Consider the following 24,807-nt stretch of genomic DNA (forward strand, 5'->3'; position numbering starts at 1 on the left):
GTCCCTGTCAGTAGGTGGCGCTTGCTTGGAGGAACAGGCTATGCTATTGTTTTTGTGTCCTGTTATCAGCTCTTGTTCTGGGCGGAGCTGGGTTGGGTAAGCCTGCCCTCAGGTACCACCAATGCTGTTAGCAGTGGTCAAAGTTCTGTTCTCTGCTTCCAGGAAAAGCTGTCAGGGTGGGGCTGGATTGGCCCCACTCGGCCAGAAAGTCTGCTTGTAGGGGTAGGGCTGTTGAGACCCGCAGGCTGGAGCGGGCCTGGCTTCTTTCCACCCTCCCCAACTCCATAGGTACTCTGGGCCTCTGCCGGCAGGCCAGACTACACGCCACCAGGCCTTCCCGGATTGTGATGCCGGTGGGGAGGTTCCTTGTGCAGGAATGCCACTTGGGGTGGGCGTACAGCCTCCTTTTGGAAGGAGGGTTGCCCTCTAGGACGCTGATCTTCCCCTGAAGGCACACACACCTCAGTAGGCTGTTCACGTATATCCCTTCTGTGCCCCAGGCAATGCGAGACTTCGGGGCATGGGATTTGGTCTGCAGTTCTGACCTCTGGGTCGCATAGTTCAAACTGTATCCCCACCAGGGAGAGGAGTTGCGGTCCCTTTCACCCACAGGGAGCCCAATCTGGGTCTATGTCTCTCAGCCTCTGAATCTGCACCGTTCTCCTGGGGACACTGTGCCAGCAGCACCTGGGAGGGCTGGCGGGTAGGGAGCTCACAGTCTGAGTTCCCTTGGATCAGCTGTAGGGTCGCAAAAGGGAAGGTCCCGTTCCCTGGAGGTGCTTCCAGCTGGTGGCTGTATTGTCTCTCTGGGCAGCCGTGGGTATGATCGTTGGATGGGAGAAGGAGGTAATATAGTGCCTGCCGCATGGCTCGGGTCTGTGCACACGGAGGTGCCATGTCCGCTACAGGCTCACTGCTAGCTGGCGGCGGCTGTCTCTGGGCTGGTGTCTGCAGGTCTCTCCACCTGCTGGGGGGCCCACCAGCTCTCCCAAATGCAGGGGAGGGGAAAGGTGACTTAGCCTCCTACCCTTCCCACTGGTCTCCAGGCTGCTCCGGCGGTCTCAGCTTCCAGTTCTCCTCCGCAGCCTCCTCCCTTGGAGTCTCCCAGGGTCTCAGGTACTCCTCCTTCCGGCCCTCATCTGCTGTATGCTTGTCTTCTTGCTTCTTTTTTCTATTTTCTGCTAGAATCTGTCTTTTCTGCAGACACACTCTGTCTGGCGGTGTTTCTCGTCCACCATCTTGATCCTCCCACCCACATATTTTAATAAAGCTTCACAAATGATGCAAATGTACACCCCTTGATAGAGAATCATAGTTCCAGAAAATATCATATTTTTATAACTTTAGTTATATATAGTTTTTATAACTTTTATTTTTAATGTTGCTTAAATAAATGATAAAATTGGTTTTTTGGTATACAGTTCTATGAAATTTTAACATTTATTTTGAAATAATAGATTCATAAGAAGTTGGAAAAAATAGTACAGAGAGATCCTGTGTACCTTCACCTAGTTTCTCCCAGTGGTGACATTTTGCATAACTGTAGTATGGTGTCAGAATCAGGAATTGTCTTTGGTATAATCCACAGACCTTATTTAGATTTCATCACTTTTACGTGTGTGTGTGTGTGTGTGTGTTTGTGTGTGTGTGTTTGTGTGTGTGTGTTTGTGTGTGTGTGTTTGTGTGTGTGTTTAGTCTATTCAATCATGTGTAAATTTCATAATCACCATAACAGTTGAGATACGGAACTGTTTCATCACCACTAAGATTCCTTGTGCTACCTTTTGTTAGCCACAACCATCTCTCCCTCTCCACCCTCCTGTCCCTGACAAATAATATGTTTTGTCTCTATAATTTTGTCATTTCACATGTTATACAAACAGAATCATACAGTGCATATCCTTTTGCACTTGATTTTTACTATAATTCCCTTGAGATCCATCCAAGTTATTATGTGTATCAATAGTTCAGTCCTTTTTATTGCTGTGTAGCATTCCATGGTTAGATATATCCTAGTTTATCTGCTCTGTTTTGTGGAAGGTTTGGGGTTGTTTCTGGTTTTTGATAACTGTGAAAAGAATTGTTCATTCATATACAGGTTTTTATGTGAATATATGTTTTCATTTTCAATGTCAATATCTATGAGTGGGATTGTTGGATCATATGAAAAGTGTATGTTTAACTTAATAAGAAACTGCCACAGAGTGAATCTTCCAGCCCACAAACATGAATGTGGTATGTCTCTCCATATATTCAGGTTTCCTTTTAGGATCTCTTGAGCCCAGGAGTGGGAGGTTGTAGTGAGCTATGATTGTTGCCTGAGCAACACAGTGAGTCACTGTCTCAAACAAACCAAAAAACAAACAAAATAAGATTTAAGGTTTGTTTTATGACCCAGGATATGGTCTGTCTTGGTGAATATTCCATGTGTACTTGAAAAGAATGTGTATTCTGTTGTTGGACAAAGTGTTATATAAATGTCAGTTGGATCCACTTGGTTGATATTTTTCATTTCTTCATTAGCCTTACTGATTTTCTGAATATTGATTCTGTTACTAAGAGAGGAGTACTGAAGTCTTCAAATATAATTGTGGATTTGTCTATTTCTCTTTTCAGTTTTGTCATTTTTTACTTTGTGTTTTGAAGTTGTGTTAGGAATGTACACATTTAGCATTGTTATGTCTTCTTTATAGTTATTTATGACTTTTTTCTAATATATAGCAGCACTTATGCAATTGCAAACATCTTTCCAGTTAAACTGACATATTTCTGTATCCATGTTGTTGCCAGTATAGTATTCTTCATATGTTATACCCAACCTTCTATTAATGGACATTTAGGTTATTCTCAAATATCATTCTTAGAAATAATCCTTTAATGAATATAGAGCATTTTTATAATTTTACTATTGTTTCTCTGGGATAAATTCCTAGGATGGATCAAAACATAGGCATATTTCAAATTTTTGTACATATTGACAACTGTCTTCTGAAATGTCGTGCCCATTTATACTTTTACTAATACTGAATGGAAATGTCTATTTTCCTATATTCTTACCAACACAGAAAGTTATATTTTTGCCATCTTATAAGTGAAAAATTTTAGCCTGTTATTTTAGCTTGATGTATACGAGCACTGGCATTTTAAGTAATCAGATTTATCAGTTCTTTCCCTTGTGACTTTAAGATTTGTTTATTGCTTAGAAAAGTCTTTTCAGTCCAGAATTATAGAATAAGCCTCTGATTTTTTTCCTAGAAGATTTATAGTTTTTTTTTCAGTTTTAAATCCTTAGTCTGTTTTGTGTCAGAATCTAAACACCTTCCTCCAACGATTATCTAGTTATTCTAACTCCATATATTGGTTTTCATTATCCAGTGGTTTCACATGACACATTTATCATACATACTTGGGTTTGTTTATGATATTTCCAATTCTATTCCATTGATCTGTTTATTCTAATATCAGTTGTAGTTATAAATGTATAACTTTTTCTGTTTTTAAAATTTATTTAACATATTCTTTTATCTTTATTATTATTTTACTAAGATCTATTTTGTTGTTTCCCTATCTTCTTGAATTGAATGCTTAGTGTATTTTAATTATTCCTAACTTCATAACAGAAGTGCCAAAGCTATATGTTTCCTTCTTAGCTTTGACTATATCCCATTAATTTTGAAAAAACTGATGTAGCTATCTTAAGTTTTCTCAATAATCTGCAAGTGCAGTTTTCATTTCCTCTTTGACCCAGGTTTTTTGTTTGCTTTTTTTGTTTTTTAGTGTTTACCAATTTTTTCAAATACTTTCCTTTTCCTTGTTTGATTTATCCTTTTATTGTTAATTTCTAGATTTATTTCATTGTGTATAGAGAATGTGACCTGAATGATAATTTCTGCTTTTTGAAAGTTAATGAGGTTTTCTTCATGGTTTCAGATATAAGTTTTTATAAATGATTCATTGAAGAACTGTATTCTCTATAGGGTATAAAGATAATTGATAAATTTTGGATTAATAATTATATAATTTATATGCTAATTTATTTTGTCTGCCTAATTTATCAAAGTTTAAGAGCAGTGTGGTAACCACTCACACTGTACAATTTCTCCTGACATTTATTCATCTCTGCTATCCCACCTTAACCTCCTTGCCCCATGCTGTTTTTTAACTGAAAAATTAATATATGTTTGTAATATGTGTGTATGTGCATATATTCATGTGTATGTATGCACATAATGTAAACAAATGTTCTTTGAAAAAGGAATTTAAAGGAAAGAGACTTTATCCCAGTGAACAGTTTTCAAACTGGAGATACGTAGCCTGTGACCTAAAAGGAAGATGCTTGTTCCAGTGAACAAGGGAAAGGCTGGAGTTTTATAGCTAAAGTTCTTACCCAGGTTCCCAATCAGATCCATTTATGCAAATGAAGGATTGAAACTTGCTTAGTTGTGACTGGTCAATACAGCCAAGCCCTTATTGGTTGATATAGCTGAGCCCTAATTGGTTGAGGAAGTTGAGCCCTGATTGGTTGCATCATGTGGAAAGGCAAAAAAGTGAGGGTCGTTGGGGGTAATTCTAAGTATGTGTGTAACCCCTAGTCGGCAAATGGCCACTTGGCTCTATTTTCAATTTAGGCCAATTAGCCACTCAGGATCCATCTTAAAGGATTGACTCATTCAGGTTTACATTTATCCACAATTATCAATAACCCTTTTCCCCTAACTCTCCACTAGTAACAACTATAAACTGATTAGGATGTAACATTCCAGATCCTTTTTTGTGTGTCTTATCACTTTTATTAAGATTTTGATTGTCCTTTCTTTAAAAATCCTGTTATGTGAGCAATACATAAATGTATATATGAAATATAGCTTTTTTAAAAAAATATATTTTATTTCAGCATACTACAGCGGTACAAATGTTTAGGTTACATATATTGCCCTTACCCCACCCAAGTCAGAACTTCAAGAATGTCCATCCCCTAGATGGTGTGTACCACCCCTGTTAGGTGTGTATGTACCCATTGCATGCTCCCCCCTCCGATCTGCCTGACACCTGATGAATGTTATTACTATATATGCCCTTAAATGTTGATCAGTTAATACCAATTTGATGGTGAGTACATGTGGTGCTTGTTTTTCCATTCTTGTGTTACTTCATTTAATAGAATGGGTTCCAGCTCTATCCAGGATACTACAAAAGGTGCTATATCACCATTGTTTTTTGTGGCTGAGTAGAACTTCATGATATACATATACCAAATTTTATTAATCCACTCATGTATTGATGGGCACTTAGATTGTTTCCATATCTTTGCAATTGTGAATTGTGCTGCTATAAACATTCAAGTGCAGATGTCTTTTTTGTATAATGTCTTTTGTTCTTTTGAGCCCAATAATGGGATTGTTGGATCAAATGGTAGTTCTACTTGTACCTCTTTGGGGAATCTCCATATTGCTTTCTGTAGAGGTTATACTAGTTTGCAGTCCCACCAGCAGTGTAGGAGTGCCCCTATCTCTCCACATCTATGTCAACATTTATTGTTTTGGGACTTTTTGATAAAGACCATTCTCACTGGGGATAAGTGATATCTTGTTGTGGTTTTGATTTGCATTTACCTGATGATCAGAGATATTGAGCATTTTTTCATATATTTGTTAGCCATTAGTCTATCTTCCTTTGAAAAGTTTCTGTTCATGTCCTTTGCCTACTTTTTGATAGGGTTGTTTGATTTTTTTCTTGCTGATTTTCCTGAGTTCTATATAGATTGTAGTTATAAGCCCTCTATCAGATGTGTAACATGAGAATATTTTCTCTCATTCTGTAGGTTGTCTGTTTGCTCTCATGATAGTTTCCTTGGCTGTGCAGAAGCTTTTTAATTTGATCAGGTCCTATTTATTTATTTTTGTTGTTGCTGTGATTGCCTTTGGGAACTTCTTCATAAATTCTTTGCCTATGCTAATGTCTATAAGAGTTTTTACAACATTTTCTTCTAGAATTCTTATAGTTTCACACCTTAGGTGTAAGTCTGTTATGCACCATGAGTTGATTTCTGTGAGAGGTGAAAGATGCGGATCCTGTTTCAGTCTTCTACATGTGGCTATACAGTTTTCCCAGCACCATTTATTGAATAAGGATTCTTTTCCCCAGTGTATGTATGTTTTTGTCTGCTTTGTGAAAGATTAGATAGCTATATGAGGATGGTTTTATATCTGGGTTCTCAGTTCTGTTCCGTTGGTCTATGTCTCTGTTCTTGTACTAATACCATGCTGTTTTAGTTACTATAGCCTTGTATAATAGCTTGAAGTCTGGTACCTGGATGCCTCCCAATTTGTTCTTTTTGCTTAAGATTGCTTTTGCTATACAGGGTCTACTCTGGTTTCATATGAAGTGTGGAATTATTTTTTCTATATCTGTGAAAAATGATGATGGTATTTTAATAGGGATTGCATTAAACCTGTAGATCACTTTGGGTAGTATAGACATTTTAACAATGTTGATTCTGCTGACCAGTGAGCATACTATGGTTTTCCACCTGTTTATGTCCTCTGCTGTTTCCTTCCTGAATGTTTCATAGTTTTCCCTATAGAAGTCTTTTACCTCCTTAGCTAAATGTACTCCTAGGTATTTTACTTTTTTTGTTGCTATTGTGAAGGGTATTGAGCCTTTGATTTGGTTCTCACTTTGTCTGTTGTTGATGTATAGGAATACTACTGATTTCTGTACATTGATTTTTTTTAACCTGAGACTTTGCTGATTTTTTTTTTTATCAATTCCAGTAGTCTCGTGGCAGAATCTTTGGGGTTTTCTAGATATAAGATCATATCATCTGCAAAGAGCAATAGTTTGATTTCTTCTGTCCCCATTTGGAAGCCCTTGATTTCTTTCTCTTGTCTGATTGCTCTAAGACTTTCAGCACTCATGTTGAATAAAAACAGTGATAAAGGACATCCTTGTCTGATTCCAGTTCTGAGTGCAAATGCTTTCAATTTTCCCCCTTTCAGTATGATGTTGGCTGTGGCTTTGTCTCATATGGCTTGTATCACTTTTAGGTAAGTCCCGTCTATGCTTATTTTGTTAAGAGTTCTTATCATAAAAGGGTGTTGAATTTTGTGTAATGCTTTTTCTGTGTCTATTGAGAGGATCATATGGCCTTTGTTTTTGCTTCTCTTTATGTGGTGAATTACATTTATAGATTTGTGTATGTTGAACCATCCTTGCATTACTGGGATGAAGCCCACTTGGTCATGATGGATTATTTTTTTGATAAGCACCTGAATTTGGTTTGCAAGGATTTTGTTGAGAATTTTTGCATTTATATTCATAAGGGGTATTGGTCTGTAGTTTTCATTTTTGTTGTGTGCTTTCCTGGTTTTGGTATCAGGGTGATGTTGGCTTCATAAAACATCTTGGAGAGGACTCCTTCCTTCTCAATGTTGTGGGATAATTTCTGTAGGATAGGCACCAGTTCTTCTTTGTAGGTCTGGTAAAATTCGGGTGTGAAACCATCTGGTCTAGGACTTTTAAATAAGGTTTGTTATTGCTGTTTCAATTTTGGTACTTGATATTGGTCTGTTCAGGAATTCAGTTTCTTCCTTATTGGGCCTAGGGAGGCTATGTATTTCTAAGAATTTGTCCATTTCATCCACATTTTGAAGTTTCTGTGCATAGAGGTTTTTATAGTATTTGTAGATGATATTTTGTTTTTCTGTGGAATCAGTTGTAATTTCTCCTTTTTCATTTCTGATGGAGCTTATTAGAATTCTTTCTTTTCTGCTTCTCATTAGACTAGCCAGAGGCGTGTCAATTTAGTTTATTTCTTCAAATAACAAACTTTTCATATTATTAATCTTCTGTATAGTTTTTTTAAATCAATTTCATTTAGTTCTGCTGTGATCTTTGTTATTTCTTTTATTCTGCTGGGTTGGGGTTCGCTTGCTCATCCTTTTCTAGTTCTTTTAGATGATTCATGAGATTGTTGATTTGTGATCTTTCTGTCTTTTGGATGTAGGCATTTATGGATATAAATTTTCCTCTCAGGACTGCTTTAGCTGTGTCCCACAGATTTTGATAACTTGTGTCTCCTTTATCATTTAGTTCAATAATCTTTTGATTTCCATCTTGATTTCCTACTTAATGCAATAATCATTCAGCAGAAGGTTGTTTAGTTTCTATGGCTTTGTGTAGAGATCAGAGTTTCTGTTGGAGTTGATTTCTAATTTTATTCCACTGTCATCTGAGAATATGCATGGTATAATTTTTATTTTTTAAAGCTTTTTGAGACATGCTTTGTGGCCTACGATGTGGTCAATCTTAGAGACTGTCCCATGAGCTGATGAGAAAAATGTGTATTCAGTAGTGTTTGGGTAGAATATTATGTAAATGTCAGTCCCATTTGTTCTAGAGTTCTGTTTAAGTCCATTGTTTCTTTGTTTATTTTCTGCTATTCTCTCAGAGGAATGTTGAAGTGTCTGGCTATTATGGTGTTGCTGTTTATCATTTTGTTTAGATCAAATAGGATTCGCTTTATGAATCTGGGTGCACTTGAGTTAGGTGCATAAATATTTAGAATTATTATGTCTTCTTTTTGCATTGTACCCTTACCATTATATAGTGACTCTATTTGCCTTTTATCACTTTTGTTGATTTGGAGACTGTTATCTTACATGAAAACCGCCATGCCAGCTTTTTTTTGGCTTCCGTTTGCTTGAAATATTGTTTTCCATCCCTTTTACCTTGAGTCTGAATGCATCCTTGTGCATTAGATTTGTCTCCTGAAGGCAGCAGATACTTGGCTTGTGTATATTTATCTATTCATCTAGCCTATGTGTCTTTAGTGGGCAGTTCAAGCCATTCACATTTATTGAGAGAATTGATAAGTGGGGTAGATTTCTGTTCATCCTGTTGAGTTTAACTTCGTTGCTTTGTTTTCTATCTTGAGACATTGTGTTATCTGGCCTTTGACCATTGGCTTTTGGATGATTTTACCTTCTTGAGTGTTTATTGTGCTCATCCATGTGTTAAATACTATTTTGAGTACTTCCTGGAGGACAGGTCTTGTCTTGATGAATTCCCTCAGTCTTGTCTGAGAAGGTCTTTATTTCTCCTTCATATACAGAACTTAGTTTTGCAGGGTATAAGATTCTATGCTGGACATTATTCTGTTTCAGAAGAGTGAGAATGGGGTCCCAGTCTCTTCTTGCTTGTAAGGTCTCAGTTGAGAAGTCTGACTTTATTCTGATGGGTTTCCTTTGTAGGTTACCTGCTTCTTTCACCTTGAACATCAGAGGAGGGCCTCTTTGGTGGTTATTTTGATCAGTCTGATGACTGTGTGTCGTGGTGTCTTCCTGTTTGTGATGAATCTCCCAGGAGTCCTTTGAGCTTCTTGTACTTGGATATCTAGGTGTTTCGCAAAGCCTGGGACATTTCTTTATTATATCCTCATGTAGCTTATCCAACCCTTGTGTATTTTCTTGTTAACCCTCAGTGATGTCTATGATTCTCACATTAGGCCTCTTAACATAATCCCACATTTCTGTAGGCTTTGCTCTTTTCTCTTATTTCTCTGCTGTTTCTCTGTGATTGACTTCTTCAATCTCTGAGATTCTTTCTTCTGTTTAATCTATCCTGTTTTTGAGGCTTTCCACTGTGTTTTGTAACTGAATAAATTCTTACTTTCCAGTGGTTCTGTTTGATTTTTCTTTAATATTTCAATTTGTCTAGTGAATTTTTCTTCCAGGATCTGGATTTTTTTTTTTTTTGTGGTTTCTTTCTGTTTATCCATTTTTTCTTTCATATCATTCAGTTTTCTTAGAATCCATGTTTGAAATTCTTCTTCTGTTATTTTAGTGTTCTGAATTTGGTTTATGTCCATTGCTAGAGAGCTGATGTTCCCCTTTGAGAGTGTGATTTCCATTTGATTCTTCATACTTCTGGAGTTCTTTTGGTGATTCCTTCCTATCTGTATCAGCTCTTGCTTCTTACCTTTAGATTTTTGTTTGAATAATGACACTCCTTGTTTAGTCTCTGAGCCAGTAGGTGGTGTTTTTGGTTGACATTTGACCACACCCTGTATGATGAGTCAGTGGATGTACTTAATGGGTGTGCAGAATGACCTCCTGCGCATGGCACTCCTGTGGGAGGACAGTTGCCACTCAAGCATGGTGATCTGCCCCTGAAGGCACACACACCTCAGTAGGCTTGTTCACAAATATTCCTTCTGTGTCCTGGGGTAATGTGATCAAGCCCTGGGTGTATGGGATCTCATCTGCAGGCCTGTCTCCTGGCCCCCAGAGAACAATCTCTGACCATGCCAGGGAAAGGAGTATTGGTCTCAAGTCACCTACAGGGTGCCCAAGCTGGATCCATGTCTCTCCCCCTCAGGATTTGCCCCACTCTCCTGGAGTCATCCGTGGAGTCTCTTATATTTTCAGACACCCTTCTTTCCAACCCTCATCTGATCTGTGTTTGTCTGCCTGTTTATTTATTTATTTTTTTCACTTTCTTCTAAAATTTGTCTTTTTTGCAGAGACACTCTGGCTGGCAGTTTTTTTGGTCCACCCTCTTGCCCCTCTGAAATACAGCTTTTTAATGGGTATGGGTTTTATGATTTTTTTATTATATGAATAGGTCACGGTATACACATTGCTCTGCAACGTGCTCTTTTCTCTTAAGAATAAGTCTTAATAATCTTTCCATATCAGCATAGATCTACCGCCTTCTTCTAAACTGTTGCAGGATATTCCATTATATGAATATCCTCTTTGTTTAGTTAACCAACTCCTTTGATGGACCTGATCTGTTAATTTCCCCTCTAGTGAGATGATATAATTTGCATATATTTAGCTCATTTCTTCTTCTGTTTTTAGTTAAAATAATTTAGACTTTGAGTTCCAGATTATTATTGTTTAATACTTTATCTTCTCTATGAATAATTATTTATGACATTTTTAGCTGTAATCCTATTTTCCTTAATTTTTTCTGGTATATTTTGAGTCCTATTAATCTAAAAGTTTAATCTTTTTTGACATAGAGAAATTTTTATCTGTTATTTCTTTGGCATTATTATCCTTCTGCCTTTTCTCTCCTTTTGAGTGTGTGTGTTTTTGTGTGTGCGTGTGTGTGTATCTTTAGTCTCTTCCCCATGTCTCTCAAGTTTTCATTTATTATCTTCAACTTTCTCTTATCTATTAGTTCTGGACGAATTTCTTAAAGTAGTAGCCTTTGGAATAATTGATTCATTTTTTGGCATTATCTAATATGCTGTTCACTGCCTCTGTTACATTTTAAAAATTAAGTAATTGCATTTTCATTAGAAACCAGTCCTTCTGGATCCTAGAGAGTTCTCTTTTCATAAACTCAGTGTCCTCTCAGGTATTGTTGAGAGTATACTTTTTAAAAAAAATTCGCTAATCCATTTATTAAGATATCACTGTGTGCCAGGAATTTGTAGAAGAATCATAGTTGAGGGAATCCATATGAATATTTAATATGATTTTAAGAAAGTATTATTTAAAATGACAGTGAAAGCTCAAAGAACTCAAGCAAGTCAGCAAGAAAAAAATCAAATACCCCTAATTGTAATAAAAAGTGGACAAAAGACACGAACTGGAGCTTCTCAAAAGAAGAAGGACAAATGGCTAATAAACATGAAAAAAATGTTCAACATCACTAATCATCAGGGACATGCAAATTAAAACCACAATGAGATATCACCTTACCCCAGTTAGAATGGCATTTATCAAAAAGTCTAAAAACAATAGATGCCCACATGGATGCAGAGAGAAAGGAACACTTATACACTGTTGGTGGGACTGCAAATTAGTACAACCTCTATGGAAAACAGAATGGAGATTACTCAGAGAACTAAAAGTAGACCTACCATTTTATCCACTAATCCCACTATTAGGTATTTACCCAAAGAAAAAAAGACTTTTCATCAAAAAGACACCTGCGCTTGAATGTTTATTGCAGCACAATTCACAGTTGCAAAGATGTGGAATAAACCTGAGTGCCCATCAATTCATGAGTAAATTAATAATATGTGGTATATGTATACCATGGAGTACTTCTCAGACTTTATAAAAAGAGAGTGTACTTTTAAAAAGTTTATTCCAGTTTTTTGCAGTGAAATAGTTTCATAGGTAGACACTTGCTCTGATTCTTTAGAGTGTATTTCCTTTAAAAACTACTTGTTCTTTTTCATATAGCTGGTTGATTTTCTCTGTTTATTCATCTTCTTGGAAGATAGTCTTTGAGTTTTAGAATTTGAGATGGGTTTTTATCAGATTTGTCTCCTAGTTTGAGACTAAGAGTAATCTATATGTTCTATAGTTTTGATTAATTTATCACTTTCCTTTTGTTTCTTCTTACCCATCTCCAGATGAGGAAAATAGTTATTTAGAATAAATTGGAAGAGTCCTCTAGCTAGAGACATTTGTGAGGGAGGAGAGAGTCTTGCTACTGTGCTGAAGGGCTTCTTACCCACATTTGTTGTAGCTGCTTGAAATTACCCAGAGCACTGACACTCTTCTCTAATGGCACAGAGACCCTCATTTGTAGCCTGATATTGAAAAAAACAGAAAACCATATCATGTGAAGAATAATTAGAGGAAGTCAAGTTATTTGGTCTAGAGTGGGAAAGATTTAAAGGAGATGTAATAACTGCCTTCAATAGCTAAAGGGTTGTCACAAGAATGATTAGACTTGTTCCTTGTAGTTTCAAGTGGTAGAATTATGTTAGAAGGGTATTGTCTTACCTTCTTGGAAGGAAGGTTACTATAATTGACACAGTGGCTGATTTAAATATTTGTTGACTCCAAATTTCAGCCATTCATTCAGATATAACCCTCACATTTAGATGTTACCACTTGATACCAACATGCATGCACAAGTGACCACGTGCCTATGTGAGGTACTAGAAGGAGGCTTCTATAATTACTGGCTGTGTCATTTGCTCACAGAGGTATTATCCTCCAACAGCTGCTGCTTTCCATTCCTACCCTCTTTTATTTTTATTTTTTATAATTACCTGACCTCAATTTCTGGATACTTAAGGTGGTAGTTATTACCTTCATCTGCATGAGCTCTTCCCATCCCTTTCTCCTGATATTCCTTTAGATGGTTTTGTAGGCAGAATAAAATGTCCATGTCCTAATCCCCAGAACTTGTAAATATGTTACCTTGCATGATAAAGGGGAATTAAGATAACAGATGGAATTAAGGTTGTTAATCAGTTTAAGTTAGAGCAATTATCCTAGATTATCAGAGCAGGCCCAATGTAATAATAATCCTTAAATGTGGAAGAGGGAGACAGAGGATAATGTGATTTGAGAAAGACTTGGCTGGCTATTGCTGGCTTTGAAGGTAGAAGGGGTCACAAACCAAGAAATGTGGGCTGCCTCCAGTATGTAGAAAAAGCAAGTAAATGGATTCTCTACTAGAACCTCCAGAAAGTAGCACAGCCCTGCTGACACCTTGATTTTTAGCCCAGTAACCCATTTTGTACTTCTGACCTCCAGATCTATAATAATAATAAATTTGTGTTGTTTTAAGCCATTAAGTTTGTGATAATTTATTATAGCAGCAATAGGAAACTAATACACATTTCTGAGAAGATCCAAAGCCATATTCCAGAAACAGTAAGAACTGTTTCTTGGTATTTCTGTTAGCCAGAAACTTAATGTGTGTATTGATGAACCCTTGTATTCAACCATCGGATAGTCATTTGTTTGTGCAAATATACCTCCGTTTCTCCAATATTTCTCATTGACCTACTTTTTGGTCATCTAGGTTCTAGTCAATAAGAGAAGGCTGTACAAGAAGCAACCCAATGAGGTGAAGCTTACAGGGGGGATAATGTCACTCAGTATAAGGAAGAATTTCTTGTTAAAGCCATTCAAAGATTGGGTTGTATTTGGAGGTTTGTATGGCAGGAACTAAACAACTATTTCATGGAGATATTAAAGAGAGTATTCAAGGATTGGTTGAGGTGTTGGACTAGGACAGATTTTATGGTTCTTAAATCTTAAGAACCTGAGGAAGACATATTACTGAGGATCTGGTGGGACCCCTGTGTACAGATGGGCAAATTATGCCTACACAAGTCCTCTAGCCAAAGCAGCCAATGGAATCCATCTCGTTCTTCATTTGGAAGCTGTACATTCTGCCTATGGAGCTTTTGTGCCCTGAGGCAGAGGCAACCTTTGGCTAATTCATATAAAGATATTACCTACTTTTACCATAATATATATGCTTGAAGGGCTACATTCACCCAAAGAAGGCACCTTTTTTTCTCTAATTTGCACAAAGGGGCTGGATGGGCCAACACAAACCCAGCACTTCTAAATGGTGCTATTGGTACATTCTCCTAACTGATATATTCTAATAACATATCTAGTTGGGAAGAGAAACTAATAAATGAATAAACTAGTAAGTATCTGTATTTCAGAGCCAAATAAATATGATCTCTTTTGGGAGTTAATTTTATAAGTTAGTAGCAAATGGGGAAAGTAAAACTCTTAAGTATTAGAGATTAAGAAGAGAGGGTATATCTATTCAAGGTGTTCACAGAGAAGTCAGAACATCTCTCTCTGATTTGTAAGGCTGGTCATCTACCCATATATGTAAGGATAAATAATACCAGGGTCTTCAAAGGCACAGGAGATATACATGGGCACTTTCTGCAGTTTGAAGCAGTTTCCGCATTCCTAGCTGAGTCCCAGCTGGCCAAGATTGTCCTTGATGCTGCAGACAGTACAGGTAGCTAGATATATCTGGAGGTGGCTGTGGAGCTGGACAATACACAGATTTATGCCCTGTTTGTGTATTCCTTTAGACGTCATTTGAGATGAATCACGAGACCCTGTACTTGGCAGTAAAGCTGGTGGATCACTACCTAATGGAGGTAGTATGCAAGAAGGAGAAGTTACAACTCCTCGGTTGTACTGCTTTTCTGATTGCAGCAAAATTTGAGGTGAGCCTGAGTCCATAAGACCTGGAGAGAACTAATCAGATTTCTATCTAAAACAGTGAATGGATATTATACAGTTATATGCTGTGTAACAACCTTACAGTTAATGATGGACTGCTTATAGGACCATGGTCCCATGGGATTATAATGGAGCTGAAAAATTTCTATGCCTGGTGACATCTCAGCTATTGTAACATTGTAACACAATGCATTACTCATGTGTTATTTATGGTGATGATGGTGTAAACCTGTACTGCCAGCCATATAAAAGTATAGCACATACAATTATGTGCAGTACATAATACTTGATAATAAATGACTGTTACTTTTTTATGTATTTACTGTGCTATACTTTTAATCCTTATTTCAGAGTATATTTCTTCTATTTATTAAAAACAATTAACTGTAAAACAGCCTAAGGCAGGTCCTTCAGGAAGTATTCCAGAAGAGGGCGTTATCATAGGAGATGACAGCTCCATGTGTGTTACTGCCCCTGAAGGCCTTCCAGTGGGACAAGATGTGGAGGTGAAAGACAATGGTATTGATGATCCTGACCCTGTGTAGGCCTAGGTTAATACGTGTGTTCGTGTCTTAGTTTTTAACGAAAAAGTTCAAAAAGTAAAAAAAAAAAAAATTTAAATAGAAAAATCTTATATAGTAAGGATATAAAGAAAGAAAATGTTTTTGTACAACTGTACAATGTGTGTGTGTTTTAAGCTGTTATTATAGGAGTCAAAAATAAAATTAAAGTTTATAAAATAAAAAAGTTACAGTAAGCTAAGGTTAATTTATTATTGAAGAAAGAAATTAAAAAAATAAATTTAGTGTAGCTGAAGTATAGAGTGTTTATAAAGTGTACATTAGTGTACAGTAGTGGCTTCACATTCACTAGGGCTTCACATTCACTCACCACTCACTCACTGAATCACTCAGAGCAACTTCCAGTCCTGCTGGCTCAATTCATGATAAGTACCTTATACTGGTGTGCCATTTTTTATCTTTTATACTGTATTTACTGTAACTTTTCTATGTTTAGCTATATTTAGATACACAAATACTTAGCATTGTATTACAATTATCAGTGGTATTTAGTATAGTAACATGGTGTACAGGTTTATAGCTACTAGGTATGTAATAGGCTATACCCTGTAGGTTTGTGTGAGTACACTCTATGATGTTCACACAAGGATGAAAATGGTACATTTCTCAGAACATTAAGTGACGCATGACTGTGTATCTATTCATACATATATACACACACATATATGTATGTGTACATTTGTTTATACAATTACATACAAACATACAAATAATTTTCTCCTACCAAATTTTTTGTCTATTTTCCTAAAGCAAGGAAGCTGGTGTTGTTTGGCAATGACATTGTATTTGCTCTCTGGCATCAGCAAGGCTTTTCCATTTCCTCTTTGAAGGTGTGTTATGTGGGCATGTGCCTAATTAAATGGGTAATTCTTTTTAAAGCTGCTTTCTGGTCCATGATTCCTGCCTCCCCCCTTTTCTTGTTCCAACAACTCCATCCCCATCTGGTGGAGTCTTGGTCTGCTTATATAACAAAGCATTTCCAAATTAGGGTGATGGACACATTTAAGATAAAATAGCCTGGTATAGATGGTAGTGAGTCTAAACGGTCCAGATGAAATAGTAATTTTGGAAGTAGCAATATAAAAGTGAGCAGCTAGGTTTTTCTTCACAACCATAATCCATCTAGGTAACCTCTCTGATTCTTTCTCCCTCCCTAGGTGCTAATTGATCTTGTTCAACTCTCATTTTTCCTTCAACTGTGCTAGTTGTATAAAACCTTAGCGTTTGGGTACAGAGAGGTATCAACTTTTACAAAGGAGTTCAAAGACCTGTGGAGACTGGGTTTTTTTTTTTTTTTTTTTGTATTGGCTCACTCCTTTTACCCACCTTGCTCCCATGGGTTTGCTGCCCCCTTCTTGCTTGCTCTGTTCCTTCTTCCCTTCTTCATCTCTCCTCTCTCTTCCTCCCCCTCCCTCCTTAGGGTTTGGGTACAGAGAGGTAGCAACTTTTACAAATGAGTTCAAAGAGCTATGGGGACTGGGGGGGTGGTTTTTGTGTTGGCTCCCTCCTTTTACCCACCTTGCTCCCACAAGTTTGCTGCCCCCCCTTGCTTGCTCTGTCCCTTCTTCCCTTTTCTCCTCTCCCTTCCTCCCCCTCCCTCCTTCTCCCCTCAGATTGCTGACCCCTTGCCTTGTTCCTGCCCTCCCTAATGTGTTCCCTCCCTCCTTTCCCTCCTACCTTCCCTTCCCTGCTTGTTTCCCTCCCCTTACTACCCTTCCCCACCTCACCCACTCCTTCACTGCCCCCTCACTCTAGCTGGGCCCTTTCACTTAAACCCTCCCTCCATTGCTTTATTCCCCTCCCCCATTCCCCTGATTGCTTCCCTTCTTCCTCCTTTCCCTCCTTATTTCATCTTCTCCTTCCCTCCCTGGATCCCTTTCTCTCTGCTTGTCTACTCCCTCACTCCCTGGCTCACTAGCTTCCTCCTTCCCTCCCTCCCTGGCTTGTTTGCTCTCTGGATCCTTCCCTCCCTGGCTCCTTCCCTCTCTCCATTGCTCTCCCCTTAGCTCAGTCTTTCTCTTTCTTCCTTGCTAGCTCACTGGCTTGCTCCATCTCTCCCTCCCTAGCCTGTGGGACCTCTCTCACCCTCCACCTTCTGCTCCCATGCTCCCTCCCTCCATCCTTCCTTTTCTCCTTCCCTCCTTTTCTCTGGATGGCTCCCCCTCTTACCCTACCCTTCCCTTCCTAGCTCTCACCCTTTCTAGCTTGCTAACCCCCTCCCTTCCTCTCTCACCTGATCTTTCCATTCCACCCTCCCTTAATCTTTCTCTCCTTCTCTTTTTCCATGCCCTACTTTCTCACCCATTTCTTACTCCTCCCTTACCACCCCCTGCCCACCTCACCTCCTCCCTTGCTCCCTCCTTTGCCTGCTTTATCCCTTCATCTCTGACTTTCTCCCTGGATGGGTCTCCTTGTGGCTTGAAGAGACACCCTGTGCCTTAGCCACAGCGATGTTAAGAACACAGCTGATAGTTTCTGGCCAACTGAAAGAGGAAGGGAGGGTGGAAGAGGAAGAGAGGGAAAGGAAAGAGGGAGGGGCACTTCTTAGCAAATCTTGGGACTTGGAGCACCCTGTCTCTGTTGTCCAGGACAGAGAAGCCCCTACTCGGTCCTATGGAGAAGGGGCGTCTTCCCCTCACAGACTTTTGTAAGGGGAAGTTGGGGAAGGGATGAGGAGAGAAGAAAGGAGGGAACAGTTGGGTAACAGAGCAGTAGAAAGGGGAGATCTTTCCCTGGTGTTCCTACTAGTTTGCTGTGTGAATCTGAGCATGACACTTCTCTCTGGGCCTCGATTTCTTCGTCTGTAAAACAGGAGGGTTGGTCCAGTCTCTGATCTAAAAATGGAGAAGGAAAAGGTGGGGGAAGAAGGCTGGGGTGGGTACTGAGCTGCAGGTAGGGAACAGAGCTGGGGGTCTTCCTGTCTCCTCATCTCTCCAAAACCAAGGTTTAACCTCCAAAGGACAGGTTATCAGAAGGTGCTCCAAGGTTCTTCTCACATGCCCTCAGCCCGGCTTTTCCCTGTCCTGTCCCCATGGGCATTTGCACATTCTCTGCTTAGGCTCCCTCTGTGCCTATCTGCCTCAACTTCCTCTCTCTCACTACCTGGTACCTGATGTTGCCCTCCTCAAATATCCTTACTCATTCCTTAACTGTCTAAGACACAAAGTACAGGTTCATTTTCTATCTCTAGTTCCCCTTTCTGTGGCCTCCTTCACTCCTTCACCCCAGCCAAGCCTTAGATTTACCTTTTGTGGTTCTCAGAGGACAGACCGTTGCTCTCAGGCCCTATGCCCTATTGTGTTGTTTCTGGTACTATATGAATCCGCCCCAGGAGGGTCCTCTCTCTGCTGGTAGTACAGTTTGGGGACAGGCTTCTCCTTACCTTTCTTTAGTTTTGTTTTTCTGATGAGCCACTCATATCACCCAGAAGCTGGCTTTTAGATCTGCCCTGCTGTTTTATGCCAGGAAATGTGATTGCCTTCTATCCTTCACCCGTCTCCCCTTCCTTTCACCTCTAAGCAGAGAAGAGAGGGCTGTCTGCCTGGTTGTGACTGCATCTCCTCTCCACCCATAGGAGATCCACCCACCTAGTGTGGATGATTTCCTGTACATCTGTGCTGATGTTTATTGTCGAGATGAGATGCACACCATGGAACTCAGCATCCTGGAAGCCCTCAAATTTGACATCAACATTCCTGTCGCATATCATTTTCTGCGCAGATATGCAGCGGTAAGAATGAGAAGGCACATCTTCATTCTTCCACTGCTGAGTTAGTTTCCTCTATACCTGGAGTGGCTGCCTGAGTAGTAGGAAAGGGACAACTGGGGGCAGGGGAGTTTTCTCCTTCTGTCCAACCTCCTAGGTTAAAGGTTGGCAATCTTTATGAAGTAGCAGGGGTGGGGGGCAAGTTGCAGATTTCCATGGTGTGCCTATAAGATTTTGAGGTACGGGCAGAGTAGCAGGGGGCAGAAAGGATTCTCTGATCAGGAAGGGACACAGAAGTTTTGGGGGGATGCTGGCAATGTTTTCTTTCTTTGCCTGAATATTGGTTACAAGGGAGGTCACTTTATAATTATTCATTGTATTATACAAGTATGTTATGTACTTTTCTCTTTGTGTGTTTCATAGGTTATAATTTTTTTAAGATAAGGGAATGGGTTTTAGAGTATAGAGTACCTCCTAGGGTAGAACCAGGTGCAAAATCACATTTGGAGAACCTTGGCTTTTCAAAGGATGACTCATACAGAAAGGGGAGGTGGGAGGGTACAGAAAACATACTTGATAATTTGGGTAAAAACCCTAAAGGTGGCAAATGCCACTGCCAATTTCAGAATCCCCCCTAGAGTCTGCTTTTACAGGTAGGGAATTTAGCATGAGTCATGGTGAGAAGACAGGGGTACATTACTCAAGCACAGAGTAATTTAGGCTTTGGTTGAGATAACTAGAGAGGGAGTCTTCTGCTTGGTGCCAGTTTTCTGAATTGCTTTCTGATCCTGTCTTCTTCCTGCTTTTAGTGTATCCGTACCAGCATCAAGACAGTGACCTTGTCCCGCTTCATCTGTGAGATGACCCTGCAGGAATATGACTATATCCAGGAGCGGGCTTCCAAGCTAGCTGCTGGCTCCTTCCTCCTGGCCCTCTACATGCAGAAGCTCCCATGTTGGGTAAACACTTGCATGGGGATGGTAGGGATTTAAATACACAGGCTGGGCTCAGGGGAAAGGTATAAATTTGGGCCATGGGAAGCTCTCAGGGACAAAACTGCCATATGCTTACAGTTATGAATTCTTTAACACCTGGACAATTTAAAGGCAAGAGTTTCTACATCAATGGTTTTAAAATATTTGATTTCATTTTTCTTATTCAAAGTACCCTTTGTTCCAAAACAAACAAACAAAGTTTACCTAAAAACCTAGTATCACAAAATAGACTGTAAAGTTATTTTGGTTGCCATAGGAGGTAGGGGTAGCCCACTTGCTATCCCTGACCCTATTCCCTTCCTGTCCCTTGCAGTCCCCTCAGCAAAGTTTGCCCTTGAGGGAGCTCATTGTAAAAGGCTTTGGAAAGCACTGACCCTGGACTGGGCATGGTGGCTCACACCTGTAATCCTAGTACTCTGGGAGGCCAAGGCAGGAGGATTGCTTGAGCTCACAAGTTTGAGACCAGCCTAAGCAAGAGCAAGACCAGCCTCAGCAAGAGTGAGACCTTTGTCTTTGCCAAAAAATAGAAAAAAAATTAGCTGGGCATGTCAGCACATGCCTATAGTTCCAGCTACTCAGGAAGCTGAGGCAGGAGGATTGCTTGAGCCCAAGAGTTTGAGGTTGCTGTGAGCTAGGCTGGCACCACTGTACTCTAGCTTGGGCGACAGAGCTGAGAATCTGTCTCGGAAAAAGGAAAAGAAAAGCAATGACCCAAAGAGTAGACGAGTAGACTAGTGAAAGCAGCCATCTGTGTGTATATAAGAGGGTACTCAGAGGCACGACTATAGTGCTGGCTTCTGAAGAGGAAGGCCCCCAAAGCTTCATGCCCCAATACAAATAAAACTCAAATTTGATGCACTGTCAATTTTATGAGAAGTTATGGGTAAAAGCCACTTTAGAGAACTTTGAATTCTTACTGATATGTGTAACATGTAATACAAGTAGAAAGAGTATACTTGCAAATACAGCCCCTCTGCCCAACCACTCCTAAGCCCCTCATACCTAGCAATCCTGGAACCACTACTGATGGGAGGAGTTCTGCATGCTGAGAAAGAATCGCTTAAATAGTGTGTCAACTTATTCAAGTCATATTGAAATTTCTTGGAACAGAGAAAGCATTCAATAGATGGTAGTGATGATGAAAAAGAATAAGTAATAATGACTAGCATTTATTGAGTGCTTAGACAGTGATCTGAGCACTTTGTATATTAACTCATTTAATCTTCATAACAACCCTACAAGATCAGTACTGTTATTTTACAGATAAGAAATAACTTCCCATGTTTTCACATTTTTTGGGAGGCGGACCTAGGCTTTGGGAACTAGGAGTGATGTTCACAGTTTAAACCTACTGTATAATCAGAATGGGTGTGGACATAGCTCTGGAGCTAAGGTTCTGGAGGCCTCATGCTGGGCCAGGCTTTGACCCTTGGATAATGCAGAAGTCTAGTAAGTCCTGCCGGGAACAGTTGAGGGATTTAGGGTAGCAAATTATGTGCCAATTAGGATAGAAATATTTTGGTGTTTTAACACTTGGTGGCTAAACTAGTGTGTATCAGCTAAATATCAGCCCTAATCTGAACTCAGGTAGTCTAGCTCCATAGTCTTCTGTGTGTTATGTATATTTCCCCTCCTGTAGATATAGAAGGCTTCACAGAAGAGGTTACTTTTGAGCTGGGTCTTAAAAGGTAAGTCAGAATTTGTGCATTCTAGGTAGAGAGAACAATAATTAAAAAGACATGAAGGTACTAAGGAAGGAGTGTGATGTGTTTGGGGCAGAATAAGACATCTCCTACAGATAGAGCATAGGGTATGTTAATGGGAGAGATGGGAGAGATGCTAATGATGTGAATAGTGAGAGATGGGACCAGGAGGGTAGGTTGGGGTCAGATTGTGAGGGACCCTATTTGCCATGCTGAGAAATCCACTTTATACTAAAGTATTGAAAGTTTTTTAGGCTGGGAAGTGACATAATCCTGTTTGTGTATTTTAGAAACAGTCCTGGGATAGCAGTATAGAAGGTATATTAGATAAGAGAGATCATAAAGTTGGGAATACCAGCAAGTAGGCTGTTGTAACAGTCAAGGTGAAGCATTGAGGGCCTGAACTGACACAGTGGCAGTGGGGCCATTTAATCTTATTTAACACACCAAATATACTGTGTTACCCCCGTGTGTTATTCCCCTGCCCACCAATGACTGTCTTTTGCCTATGGCAGTGCTTTCCAAATAGTATTCACAGGAGCCCTGGGTTTCCTGCAGAAGTATCTTGGGGCCATATAAAATGTAAAGGGATCCAAATTGGTGGGCTTATTAGCCCCTGCCACACTTCTAGGTAAGATATTTGGGCTTCTAGGTAACACACTTGAAAAAAAAAAAAAAAGGAGTTCAGAGAAAATAATTTAAGACATTTTTAGGAAACCACTGGTTTAGAGAATAAATCCTCTTCTTTTCTCTGCCTGTTGAGCTCCCACTTGACTTTTGCCACTTATTGCAGACATGCACTACTCTGTGAAGCTTTCTGTGACCCTCCTGGACAGAGTTTGTGGGTCCTGATGCTCTGTTCCTCCAGTATTCCACGCTCACTTTAATCATAGCACTTATCACACATTTTGAAACTTTTATGTTTGCATGTCTGTCTCCTCCATTAAACTACTCCTTGAGCAGGTGCCTCATTCATCTTTTTATTCGCAGCATCCTACATAGGGCTTGGCAGTATTGATCCTAGCTAACATCATTTGGACTCCTACTATGTGCTAGACTCTGTTTTATATGATATATTTACTTACTTTCTCTCTCTCTCTCTCTCTCTCTCTCTCTCTCTCTCTCTCTCTCTCTCTCTTAATCCTATGATGTAATTACTGTAATGATATCCATTTGGCAGATTGAGAAACTGAGGACCCAAGAGGTTAAATAACTGGCTCAAGGCCATGCTGTTAGTGAAGCTAGAATTTGAACTGAAGCAGTTTGCCTCCAGAAACTTTGTTCTTAAACACTGATATACTGCTTCAGCCACATAATAGGCATTCTTAAAGTTCAGTGTGAAAATGAATGTGTAGAATGATAGCTGTTAGAGCCAGAGAGGAGGGACAACAACCTTAAGTTCCTGTTGGCTATTGAGCTGAGACTTAAAGTTTGTTCTGGGGTTTTCCTGGCCTTTGGATCTGAACCTGAGAGAGAGTAAATGACAAAATCAGTCCTGTTCCCAGGGCTAATCTCTAACTGGTATGTGTGGATATAGCCATCACAGTAGTTTGTTACTGGAACCCATTCTTCTTGATAGTACCCTATAATTATTGATCAATATCTGTATTATATGAGTCTTTGAAAAGTTTTGAATATCATCCCTGTTTAAACCATGGATGGGAAGTTTGGACTTGAGGTAGCAGAGATGGAGAAGAGTATGCTTCCTGTAGTAGAAGTCACTATTCACATTGCTTCTTCCAGATTCCTACCCTGGAGTATTATAGTGGCTACAAGGCCTCAGAGCTTCACCCATTGGTCAGGCAGCTGAACATCCTGCTGACTGTGAGTTCTCGTGCTAGGCTGAACACTGTGTATTCCAAGTATTCTCACCAGTAAGTACCAAGCCCTGGCTGATGCTGGGTTTATGCTCATTCATGGGGAAGCTTTAAAACACTAGGCCTAGACTAGCCTTATTTAAGACAAAAGGATTTAGATAATTTTCACCTTCCTTTCTACTCTAGGGTTAAAGCAAGATAGGAAACCAACAGCCCTGTGTCCCACTTGTTTTATGCAGCCTGTTCGGCCTTGGCCTATTTTACACTGAGCAGACCCTCCTTCCTTTCACAGGGTCTTCTTTGAAGTTGCCAAAGTACCCCCCGTGGACATAATGAAGCTGGAGGAGATGTTGAACTGCTAATTAAGAAGCTTGAGGGCCTGGCATTCGGGCAGCAGTCACAGGGCCAGCCAGGCATGTTAATAGGCTATATTTATTTTGTGCTTGAATTTGTCTTTTGGTCACTTTTCTTCATTTTCCTACTTTGTTTGTCTTTTCCCAAACTGATAATGTAAATATGTAAGTAGTTTTTTTTTAATGAAAGAGAAAAAATTATCATATTTGAAATTTAATAAAAGAAATTAATGATTGTTAAAACAGCTCACGTCCCCTTTTTTTGCTCAGGAGCACCATGCATAACCCAGGAATTTCTTTTCTTCCTAGCAAGGGCTTTGCCTTAGGGTCTAGCTTACCCAACATCATCTTCTGTTCGGATGTTTTCTCCTCATGGGAAGAGGAATTGAGCTAAGTGTGAACTGATAGATGGGTCTATAGAAGGAGTATTCTGGGTGGTGGTGCTCAGTCCAAGGAGAAAGCCCCTACCCAACAGGCAGGCCTCAGTGTTCAGAGCTGGTGCAACTGATAGTGTAGGCTAATCCCCTTTGGTCCTAATCCCAGGTTGCTTTCTTTGCTTCTTCCTAGATGATGAAAAGGTGGGGATGCAAATTTCAACCCAAATGTAGCCCTACTTTGGCAGTTAGGTGGCTTTCCAGAGTCTAAATTTGAAAAATTGCTTAGAGTAA

At 39.5% G+C, this 24,807-nt stretch overlaps 1 protein-coding gene across 2 annotated transcripts in view; it reads left to right on the top strand.

The window, feature by feature from the left end:
- CCNB3 (cyclin B3) overlaps positions 1-24,255 on the top strand; it is a 52,254-nt gene extending 27,999 nt beyond the window's left edge. For both annotated transcript variants that reach the window (XM_075999431.1, XM_075999430.1), the window contains 5 exons: positions 14,831-14,968; positions 19,140-19,295; positions 20,081-20,230; positions 23,713-23,843; positions 24,079-24,255. In XM_075999431.1, coding sequence (XP_075855546.1) covers positions 14,831-14,968; positions 19,140-19,295; positions 20,081-20,230; positions 23,713-23,843; positions 24,079-24,148 — 645 coding nt within the window. In that variant the 3' untranslated portion in view covers positions 24,149-24,255. The remainder of the gene's footprint in view (positions 1-14,830; positions 14,969-19,139; positions 19,296-20,080; positions 20,231-23,712; positions 23,844-24,078) is intronic.
- The last annotated feature ends 552 nt before the right edge of the window (positions 24,256-24,807 follow it).

Source organism: Microcebus murinus, chromosome X, assembly GCF_040939455.1.
Source record: "Microcebus murinus isolate Inina chromosome X, M.murinus_Inina_mat1.0, whole genome shotgun sequence".
Taxonomy (NCBI): domain Eukaryota; kingdom Metazoa; phylum Chordata; class Mammalia; order Primates; family Cheirogaleidae; genus Microcebus; species Microcebus murinus.